The sequence below is a fragment of the Physeter macrocephalus genome, unplaced genomic scaffold (genome assembly GCF_002837175.3).
Source record: "Physeter macrocephalus isolate SW-GA unplaced genomic scaffold, ASM283717v5 random_1697, whole genome shotgun sequence".
Classification (NCBI taxonomy): domain Eukaryota; kingdom Metazoa; phylum Chordata; class Mammalia; order Artiodactyla; family Physeteridae; genus Physeter; species Physeter macrocephalus.
In genome coordinates, this window is record NW_021146551.1 from 1,131 (window position 1) to 12,536 (window position 11,406).

The 11,406-nt window shown below is 53.4% G+C and overlaps 1 protein-coding gene across 1 annotated transcript in view; it reads right to left on the reverse strand.

Annotated features, from left to right (window-relative positions):
• Positions 1–1,244: 1,244 nt before the first annotated feature.
• The window catches only part of LOC114485409 (synaptojanin-2-like), a gene marked incomplete at both ends in the record, with an annotated part of 13,708 nt that continues 3,546 nt past the window's right edge, over positions 1,245–11,406 (reverse strand). The window contains 2 exons of the mRNA XM_028486778.1: positions 1,245–1,643; positions 5,402–5,672. Of these exons, the coding sequence (XP_028342579.1) occupies positions 1,245–1,643; positions 5,402–5,672 (670 nt within the window). The remainder of the gene's footprint in view (positions 1,644–5,401; positions 5,673–11,406) is intronic.

The window sequence follows — 11,406 nt, forward strand, 5'->3', positions numbered from 1 at the left end:
GAAGGCCCCCATTTGGGGGCCATGTTTGCTCTGTCATTTTTAACCAGGTGTTTATTTACCAGCCTCGTCTATGTCCAGGAGAGCTGCAAGTCACAGGCAAGAAATTGCCCCTGCCGCTTATCTTCAGGCTGCTGACTGGCGTCCCCCTACTCAGCATCTGACCCCAAGAGGACCCTCCCCGCTTTGTGCCCTCCGAAAGCCCAGGCAGGTCCAGCTCACACACCGAAGGCAAGTGCTCAAACCTGTGCTGAATTAAACTGGCTGGTAGGAAACACCTGTCGCAGCTGCAGCCGTAAGAGGGGATGCAAAGTCCCATCACCACTAAATAAACACGGGCTGTTTGCAGCTTGACACCCACGGCAATACTACACCTGTGCCTTTCATGGGCTTTCCTTTGATTTATTCTATCTCTTAGTCTACACGGTGGTATTATCCTACCGTGTAGGATAATATCGCATGTTAGCATGTTCGCAAAAAAATCGCCTGTTAGCAAAAAAAATAATAATAATAATAAATAAAGCAGTTGTAAGACAGCATCTCTGGGAATGAGAACAGAATTTAGGGGGGAAAAAAGTCAATGAGAAATTAAGCAGAAGGTTCTGTTCCACAGAGCTGAAAGCAACTGCTGCCTCACATGCAGATTTCACAACTCCCAGCTGCTAAGACTTGCTTCCAGGAGGAAGCTTCAGTGGATCTAGAATGAAAAATAACTTCCTTCTCTCATCCTGCCATTATTCATCTACTTACTTTTGTCTTAAAAAGATTTTCAAACCCTACTGGTTCATTTGTCAGCTGCGCTCTGAATAACCGCCACCCTTTGTGATATCACGGCAAAAACTCCTTCTTCCTTTTAGCTGAAAATACCCCTGGGTAAGCAACACTTTTCCAGCGTGAGAAGAGAATCAAAAAAGATACAGCATGAAGGGACTTCCCTGGTGGCGCAGTGGTTAAGAATCCGCCTGCTGATGCAGGGGACACGGGTTCGAGCGCTGGTCTGGGAAGATCCCACATGCCACGGAGCAACTAAGCCCGCGAGCCACAAACTACTGAGCCCGTGTGCCTAGAGCCCGTGCTCCGCAACAAGAGCCACCGCCATGAGAAGCCCGCGCACCGCAACGAAGAGTAGCCCCCGCTCGCCGCAGCTAGAGAAAGCCCGCGAGCAGCAACGAAGACCCAACGCGGCCAAAAATAAATAAATAAATAAATAAATAAATTTATTAAAAGAAAAGATACAGCATGCAAACCCGAGGCCACATTTGCAGACGGAGCCCCAGGGACACATCCTGTGCTCCTGGGAGAGCAAGGAGCCACGTTCATGAGAAACTGCCTCCGACGCCCCCACCTCCAACGGAAACAAGTTTGCACAGGTTCCTCTGCTCTGAACCAGCGGGGGCCACGGGCCGGCCTGGGCACTGACCTGCTCCGTCTCCACGAAGTTGGACACATGGCCGTCGTCGTTCACGCCTCGGGTGTGGAAGCGAGCGCCGGCGCGCTCGCAGCTGATACGGGAGATGAGGCAGGCCTTGGCCTGCTTGTGAGAGGCGTACACCGTGCGGACGGACACCACCCCGCAGATGACCTTCAGCAGCCAGTCACAGCAGCGCACCTGGTGCTGCCTCAGGGGCACGTGCAACAGCTGGTTCCTGCAAAACAGAGCCCCACAGCGGTTCAGGCCGCCTCACATCCTCCAGGAAACACTGCGCTCAAAGCAAGTCAGGGAGGCGCATAGGGGCTGCTTTCCCGCACTGCACACTCCCCATGAACTCCACGCTCGGGACACACAGCCCGGGACGTTCATGTGCTTTAGAGACACCTCAAACGGCAGGGCCATGGAGACACGTGCAGCAGGAAAGGACTAGGAGTCCTTTCCTGAAGCTACTCCCAGGCGTCAGTATCAGTGAATGGAATCCAGGTACAGGTGTGAGTCAGTCACAGGCCTTTCAGGGAATCTCAGAGAAGCCTCTGTTTACACTGGTGGCCTCTGCAGTTTTTGATAATAAATCCCATCAGTAAAAATTTAATCATGCTTTATGATGAAAGGATAGTGATAAATGATAAAATGACAAATCATAAAAATAATTAAATATATGCATGCTTACATGCTTACTTAAATTATATTCAGATCCCACAAGGTGAATGTAATGAGAGCATTACAAAGCAATGGATAATAAATAAACGGGATGAGATGAACATAAAACCTAATGAAAGTTCTAGTACTTCCTCCCCATACCCAGTGGATCGTTCTGGGTCTCTGGCATCCACGATGATAATCATGGGGATAACAGCCAACGTTTATCAAGGGCACCGAGCACTGTTCTAAGTGCTTTGGGATGGATCAACTCACTTCATCCTTGAAACAGCCCTATGTACCAGGTGTTATCATTCACCCCATTTTACAGATGAAGAAACTGAGGCACAGAAGAGAAGTACTTGCCCAAGGTCACGGCACCAGTAAGCAGCAGCATGGAGTTGGAGCTGTGCTCTTCACCCCGAGCCTCTCCTGCTGAAGGCCCTACCTTGACAGCTACACCTGTGCATGGCCACACCCTGCTCTCATCTCTCACTCGCTTGGCCTCCCCAGCACCCACTGGAGCTTACCGAGCAGGTAAGTGGTTGCTCTGAGAAGTGGGGCTCGGGGGGCGTGCACGGGCCTCAGGCTTCTTCCGGGCTCCACACGCTTCACCCAGGGGACCCAAGCAGTGCCGTTCTGAGGCCCCTAACACGCTCCCCAGGAGGCAGGAACCACCAGAGGGTAGCAAGCTAATCTAGATCACAATGCCCTATTTGTTTAAAAAAGGCAGCACTATTCCTGCCCTAAGCAGCTCTCTCATTTCGGGAGAAGTGTGCTGTGAGCTCTGACGTCTCAGGCGGCTTCTCCAAGTGGCAAGAAGCAGCCACTCCCTGCTCTCAGGCCAGCCTCCCCGACGTGACCACGTGGGCACTAAGGGACACCCCCCGCCCCCAGGAGCAGGGCCATGCCTGAGCTCTCACACCAGGGCGCCGGTCTGCCTAAAGAACGATGAGCATGAAGCATTACTTTACAAAAACACCTTCCCCTCTTCTGAAACCCTCTCTAAAATTCAGATGATAAACCGTCTTTGGTAATCCACATATGAAATCAGCATCAAGGGAAGGCCTCCAGAACATTCCAGGGTCTTCCAGCCACATGGCTGTGGCTGCTATCAGTCACTAGGGGTAAGGAGAAGGAACCGTTTGCTAAACAGACAACTCTAAATAATCCTGTTTGTAGTCACACCGGCCTGACCCCCTGTGGGAGGACAGCTCATATCCTTGAAGGAAGAAACCCAAACCTATAAAGGAAAACAGCTTGCGTCTCCTTCCAGGACTGGATGGTACTAGGAAGCAACGATCGGTGGGGAACAGTAACCAGCCCAGAAAAATGCCTTCACCCCGCTATACACCAGCCACGTTCAGCGTTGACCCCATCTGACTCCAGATGTGGGTTCAGACCTTGAACACTGCACCCCAAATGGGGGTTCAGGCGATCAAGCCCGCGACCACGCAAGCTGGGGCTGACTCAGCTGCGGTCAGCTCCATGGGTGCCGCCCTGAGCCCAAACACCACGCCCTGGAGATGGCCATCCCCACCACGCTGCTGGGATGGCCCAGCAGCCTAGCACCCTCCAGAGCTCAGGAGAGTCTCGTGTCCACTTGGGGCCTCCCCCTTCCCAGCCCCTCTCAGCCTTCACTCTAGGATTCTCTGCTTTGTCTTCTTTGTGGACCTCAAATCTCCAACCACAGAGCTGGCATCGGGAGGCCTGGAAAGAGCAGGTACGAAGGGCAATCCAGATTCTCCAGGCGTCCAACAAATGTTAGAGCCTCTGAGACCTCCAGCCTCTGAGACCTCCAGCCTCTGCTCATCAGACAGTCCCAGCTGAAAATGGCCCCCCGGCCTAACAAAGACCCCTCATAACCCACAGCCCCTGTGTCCCTGAGCTGGGCTGCCTTCAGGGGCACATGCACCTGCAAAATGGAACTAGTGATTCACAGACACACCATCCCCTGGACCTGTTACTCAGAGTGTGGTCCTCAAACCAGCAGCACTGGCGTCACCGTTGGCTCCTTGCTAGAAATGCCGAGTCTCGGGCCCCAGCCCAGCCCTGCTCAGTCAAAATCTGCATTTTAACAAGATCAGCAGGAGATTCACATGCTTGAAGTTTGAGCATGCTACTACCCCCCAAACTCAACCAAAGCAGAGAACCTAAGCAGATTTGGTGGGGCAGAGAGTATGGGGACACATGGAAGGATATGGTGAACCCCCTTTCTCCAAATGGAAGTCAGGAATTCACTTGTGGCAGTCCCAAGCACCAAGGTAAGTACACTCATCTGGTGATGGAAACCTATATGACCTCCTCTGTTTGGGTAAGGGAGGAATGCATAAATAAAGGGCACAAAGGAGCCTCATCAGTCCTGACTCAGGGCTAGAAACTGGTGTAGCCCCAAAGGCCAACACTGGAATCTAGGAACGCCTCATTACGTGAGGCGTATTGGAACAACTTCTACAGCAGGATTTCCATCGCTTTTGCTCCTGACTTTCACCTCCTGGTAAATCTGAGGGGAACAGCTCCACTGCATGTGACTCACTGTACACACCCTGGCTCTTTCACAGGACTGGTGAGGGTCATGACCCCTGGAGCCCAGAAAGGGAGATAATTTACAAATGTATAGGGTCATCCACACCTAGCCAGTCCCTGAAGGAGCGCCCAGATGACCCTAAACGTACAGAAACCCAACCACCTTTGCCTGGGCTTCAGGTCTGTCTTATCACATTACTGCACACCACCTGGGCAGGATGACTCAGTTTTGCCGTTGATACAACTGGTTTGGTTTCGTGATTAACAGCATGGGATCTGGAGCCAGATGCCTGGGTTCAAATTCCCTCCGTTATTCAAGCCTCAGTCTCCTTACCTGTAAAATGGGGATAACAAACCCTACCTCATTGCTTACTATGCGGATTACGTGAGTTATGACTCCCAGAGAACTTAGAACAGTGCTTTATAAATGTCGGTGGTAAATGTCTGTACGCTGGAGGATAACCAGGAGAGCTGAGGGGACCAGGGACCAGGGGCGCACTGAGCACAGGCCCAGGAACTTAGGAGAAACCGGCAGATGCTGGCACTTACGCTCTCTACTTATGGAGCAGATTTTCCTTCCTAAGTCTGCATTAAAGCATGTTGGAACACCCTCCCTGACCCCTGGTGGGGAGTGGGGCTTGTTTTCCTCTCACTGTGCAGAGGTGTGAGCGGGCACAGATCCCAGCTCTCACAGGTGACCCACGTGCCCAGGGATGACGCAAAGTGGAGATCAAGGATGCAGGCGCCCATCGGAGCGTGCCCTCCATGTAAGCTGGGGACAGGAGAGCCCGGGCCCCAGGGCCTCACCAGAAGAAGGAGTTGCCCCACTCGGAGCTGTCATCGCCCTGCTTCTGTGCCCGGACGGTGAGGTCGAAGCAAGACCCATCACTGGGCCACGAGAAGTAGAAGACCCCTGAGTTGAGGATCTTCCTCAAGGCTGTGAGGCGTTCCTCCTCCTTGGCCTCGTCCCCAAGTGGCTGAAAGTCAGTGGCGGTGATTTTGTAGATTTCGGCCTCTGGAATTCTGCCCACAGACGTGCAGCCCGTCACCAAAACCAGGAAGCTCAGGGAGGTGCCACCTGGAAGGGAGTGAGACACGGGGGCGGAGGATCACGGGCGGCAGAGGGGCTGGCGGTGAGGCGCGTGACGGGCAGCCGGGCTTTCAGCTGCAGCCACGCAACTCCCTGTGCTCGCCTTCGCATCCCCCAGACCTCGCCTTCCTAAACTCCGTGGCTCGGGGGTCCGCCCTGTCACCCGAGCCCGAAGCCTGGAGCCGTGGTTCCAGAGCCCGGCCCCTGTCCAGCAGCGGCAGTGTCACCTGCAGCCTGTTAGAAATGTGAATTCGCGGCACCACCCAGGCCTCTGGGGCTGGGCCAGCAGGCTGCGCTTACCAAGCCCAGGTGGTCCTGGTGCCCTCCAGAGTCTAAGGATATGCCCGCCTGGAGGCTTCCCAGCCCCACACCTCAAGCCTCTCAAATCCACACTCCCCACGAATCCTCAGGGCCCCAGCCGGAGTCCGTCCTCCAAGCTCCATCGCTGGAGCGGCCTCCCAAGCCCGCTTGGTCGCAGACCTCCCTCCTTTGCTGAAATCCTTCCAGGCTCCCACTTGCCCACAGGGCTGAAGTGGGAACAGCTGGGACCTCCGAGCCACTCCTGCCCACCTCCTGCCCCTTCCCACACACAGCGCCCAGGCTCCAGCAGCTTTTACAGGCCGTCTCTGCAGCTCCTCAAATGCGCCCTTGCACCCCTGGGCCTCTGCCAGCGAGGCCTTCCTCAACTCCCTCCCCAGTCACCTTCCCGCACTCAGCCTCTAGACCAGCAAGAGCCTTCCCAACGCCTCTACCCAGCCCCCTTCCCAGGAGAACTCCTCTCCACCCTGCTGGGGTCAGGTTGGCAGCACCTCCTCCGGGGAGGCTTCCCTGCTCTCCCAAGACACTGCTAGGTGTCCCTTCTAAGGGCTAAGTGGTAGCCCTCATCACACACAAAGCTAAGAGCCTCCTTCCCTGCATGTGTCCCCCAGTAGATTGGGGGTTCCTTAGGGGCAGGGCTCTGTTTGGTTGTCATATCCCAGCATCCTGGCATTGCATACGGCAAGTGTTTGATGAACACTTCCTAAATAGGCCAATGAGAGAGCAGCTCGAGCCTCCCCTCCCCCGGTGAACGGTTACCCCAACCAGTGCGGACCCCACTGCCGGGAGGAGGACACACCCCTCTCCGGGGGTGCCACCACACCATCCGTGGCTGTTTTCTGTTCCAAGGCAATGCTTTACTCTGGGGACAGTGGGGACGCTGCCCCATAGTCCTCTTTTTCAGGAGAAGGCCCAGGAGGTAACTTGGGTAACTAGCCTCTAGGGGCTGGGGTGATTCTGGTCCAGAGCACACTCCTCCCATCCTACTGAGGTTTAAAGGACCCGATCCCACCAAGATCTACTCCAAATGCTCAGTGGTCATTATCCGGAGCGACGGCGGCCAGTGTTCTTAGATCTCCGGACACTTTGCGAAGACCCCTAAGACTGCCGGTCCCACTGCACACCTATGCGAGACTCCTTCCTCACACTGAATGGGAAAAAGAGTCCTGCTGAGGGTCGGGTAACATCCGGTTTTTATTAAAGAGCCCTTCATTTGAGAAATAGGTCACCACTCGTACCAGGCCTACCGCGGGTTGTGGGTCACATACAATAGGCAACCATACTGGCTCGCATCTCACGTCTCCAGTCACATGATCAGGAAATCATTTTGAAACAACAAGAATAAGGCAGTTATGCTGCGGACAGTGACAGGTGTCGGGGGCTGAGTTTCTTAAGTAGAACAGGAGTCGTTTCTGGAAGACAGGTGGGGTTTATGTGGGGTTGACATCCTCAAATTTCAGCCTCACAGATACAAATACTACTCCAGCCTGTGCTAGAACCAGTGCCCATGCACCTGCCTCTTCCGTGGGCTCAGCACGGGGTGAAGCAGAGTTCGAGAACTGTCCCCTGGCAGTGGCCAGAGGACAGCCCGGTGGTCTAGGCTGCGAGCCCAAGATTAGACTGTGGAGGGGGTGGGTTCCAGGGGAGGCATGGAAAATTCTACTTTACATCTCTCCCTCCGAGTCGTGAAGTGGGTTTCTGGCACCACTTCCTCAACAGCCTCTGCGTCGGGGGACCGAGTCCCTGGCAAGAGTTCCAGGGTGCTCCGAAGGCAGCATGCACTTCCTGCGCAGGGCAGTGGCCCGGGGGAGGCGTGGGGCGGGCGTGCAGCTGCAGGCGTGAAAAGGCTCTTGAAATATATGAGAGCAAAGGGAAGGGGCCGCCACCGCCGAGGCATCGGGCTCCCGAGTCCTGGGACGAGGGGCTCAGGAGAGGGTGAAGAATAAGAAGAGCCACCATGTGGGAGCACGTTAGAAGCAGATGCTCTAGTGACAGTTAATCCTCAGGGCGATGCTTACCGTGTGCCAGGCACCACTCCACAGACTTCCTCCCAGCAGCCCCATTAGGGAGGTACCATTTTTAGCCCCATTCAAAGGAAGGGAGACAGAGGCACAGAGAGGGTGAGCAGCCTGCCCGAGGTGGCACAGCGGGGAGGTGGGATTCGAATCCACTTTCTGGCTATCCCACCCGGGCAAGTTACTCAAGCCAAGTCTGGTTCCAGAGCCGGTGCTCTTCACCATGTCCTTGCAGAAGTATGGCCAACCTGCCTAACAGCGCTGCTATTTCACACAAGAGACTGTCCCCGGGGAGCTGAATCACCCGCCCAGTGCACAGCTGGTCTGTGTTGGACCAAGATGCAAACGTGGGTCTCACCTTGGCCCAGGCTCCATCTGGCCGTAAGGTCCAGCGGCCTTTGACGACTTCGGCTGTTGTCTCTCTAAGAATTGTGGTTGACCAATGCACCTCTCGCTCATTTTCAAAGTGACACCAGAAGCGTTCATTATTAGTTTAAATGGTTGTGAGTAATATATTTTCCAGCATGTGCTAAATATTGACATGTAAATATAAAACTGCTGTGGGCCTCTTTACCAGCATCCAGTGGAATCTAGACGGTGATTTATACTCATCATCACCTATTGTTTAAAGGAATCCATGAACAAGATCTTTTAACAGATGGGATTTTTTCTCCTATTTCCAGTCCACTTTCCCCACAGAACTTCATCCTAATATAACATTTTGTGCTTCACCTGATCATATTGTACAGCAATTTGATTCTGAAGCTCCAAGTCTCTAAAAAGAGTTTCTTCTGGCTTGAGTTATCACTGCAATGATTTTTAGTACACGATTGGTCAAACGATGTAAACGAAACATTTTTGTTAAATAATTGTTTAATAGAAAAAGTAAAGATTTATTGGAAAGGCTTCTCTTAATGGGATGGATGGGACTTACAGTTCCTGGATAAATATTATTTATTGATGGAATGAAACTATCAATAGATTCTAGGTCAATTCTAGTTCTATTTTCCATTTTTATAGCAGTAAACACTAAGAGACCTCGTTTACATTAATAAATAGGTGGGAAAAGAAAGGGCTTCATTATAGAAATGTCACTCGACCCTTCAAAATCCTTCTGAGCTACACGTTAAAAAAAAAAGAAATCACAATAATCTATCAACAGAATTACTGTTAATGCTGTCAGCTGATGCCCCAATTACTTCTTCCATTTTGTGGAAAGCAAACAATTGACTACCATCTGGCTTGTCAACAAATTTGTTACCTAGTCATTGAGGTGACTGACTTCCTCCACTGCTGACAGTATTCTGAACTGTCCCTTTGTTTATCATTCTAGAGGCATTTACTTCTGAAGCAGCTCACCATGGTGAGATTCCGGGCAGGGGAAAGGTAAGAGGGCAGACGGGTGGTTGTGGATGGAACAGAGAGGGTGAGAAACCAGCCCCTCATCATCACAGGACATTTTTAGGCAAACCGATTACCGGAAGGAGTTGAGGACTTGGAAACTGTTCTCAGATCTAACCATGTCCTGCACCGTGGACAGTCTCTGTGACCCCCAGAAGAACAGCCCTAGGCCTCCGTCCCTCCAGGAGGGGGACCTGCCCAGCCTGCTCAGCCTGGCAGGGGTCACTCCAGCCCTGGCATCACCCCGTCTAGCCATCTGTGTAACAGGCCCTGTGTGCTCAGGCACTGCAGGAGACAGGGGTTGGGGGCGGTACCGTGAGGATGGTGTTAGCCTGCGATCCCACACAGAAGGCGTCTCTAGGGGTAAAAGTGAGGCCGGTGGGACGCGCCCCACCCCGCAGGCATGTGAGAAATCCCCCCTGCCGCCACCTCGAGCACGGGATCCAAGCTGTCTTTCCAGTAACCCAGGATCAATTTTCTCACGGCCCAGAAGTAAACGGGGCCTGGGATGGGGGTGGGGCTTGAAACCAGTTAGGGCCTTGTAGCCAGGCAAAGACAAAAGCCAAGCTTGCCTTGGCCTCAGAAGACGGTGCTCTGGGCTCTGCACGCCTCCAGTGGCCTCTGGGGCCTCAGACAAGTCCCAGGCCCTCTCTGGGCACCAGATGGGCTCCCCGTCCCTTCTAGCTCCAACACTCTAGTTCCAGCGCTCTGGCCCAAGCAAGACCATGTCTGGGTGAGGGGTTGCCGGCCAGAGTCAGGTGAGGAGGGCGTGAGGGCAAGAAATGGGTCACAGGCCAAAAAGACACGCCACAACCAGAAGAGGTCACACCCGCACGCAGAGGCAGCCTGAGTGTGCGGCGTGGAGCAACGGAATGCAACCAACTCGATATATATACCTGTTCACGGGGACAGGGCTTCAGTTTGGGAAGATGAAAAACGTTCTAGAGACGGATGGTGGTGATGGTTGCACATTAATATGAATGTCCTTCATGTCACTGACCTGTACGCTTAAAATTGCTTAAAATGGTAAATTTTATCTTATGTATATTTTACCACAATTTTAAAAAGCCTCCAAAACCTCAATATCAATGTAGAAATCCTCTCCCTCAAAACCCAGCTCCAAGTCAGAGCTGCCCAGGAGAAACCCCGACCCCTGCAGTGCCAGGGTCCGAGTCTCATCTGTGGCCACCTGTCGTCCATCATCTGGCTGGGAAGGGCGGGTGCTGGAGTCACGACGAGTCAGGGGCAGACACAATGGTTCATTCAGGGACAATGCTGGGCATTTTCTGTGTTGGGTTTTCTCTGTGTTTGCTCGGCCTCGGAGTTCTCTCCCTGGCCAGGTGCGTACTGATCTCAACCCTGGGTGCCTACAAACTGTCTTACCTACTTGTCTGCTGGTAGAGGATACTCTCAGATCCGTGAACATGGGACTTAGGGAGCCTAGGCTTCCCCAGCTGTGAAGTGATGAGCTGTGGCCAGAGGAGCCCGGAGCTCCTGTCCCTGCCCCTTACCAACGAGCTCAGAATTCTAATTATCTGTATTCACCTGCTCATCTCAAGTACCTCTTTATCCTTCCCTGCCAAGAAGATGAGAGCAGTGAAGGCAGCGGTGTGCTGGCAGCTTTCACCAGCTCCCGGGAGCCAGCTGAGCACATCACATCCCAATTCCACACTGGCCGGAAGTCAGCCACGGTGGGTGCACTTACACCACAGGAATTGGCAAACGTGACCTGTCAGGGATTTCCCCCCCAGAGAGCTGGAAGTCAAACAGTGGGGAGCACACCACTGGGTATAAGTATTAAAATAAATTATTATTATTACAACTGATGGCCATCCCCTTTCAAGACTTGCTGGAGAACACTGCCTTCCCCGCATCTCAAAGGCTCAGAGAGACTCAAAATTCCCTCTCCAGGGCTTACCTGCCGATGCAGGGGACACGAGTTCGTGCCCCGGTCCGGGAGGATCCCACATGCCGCGGAGCGGCTGGGC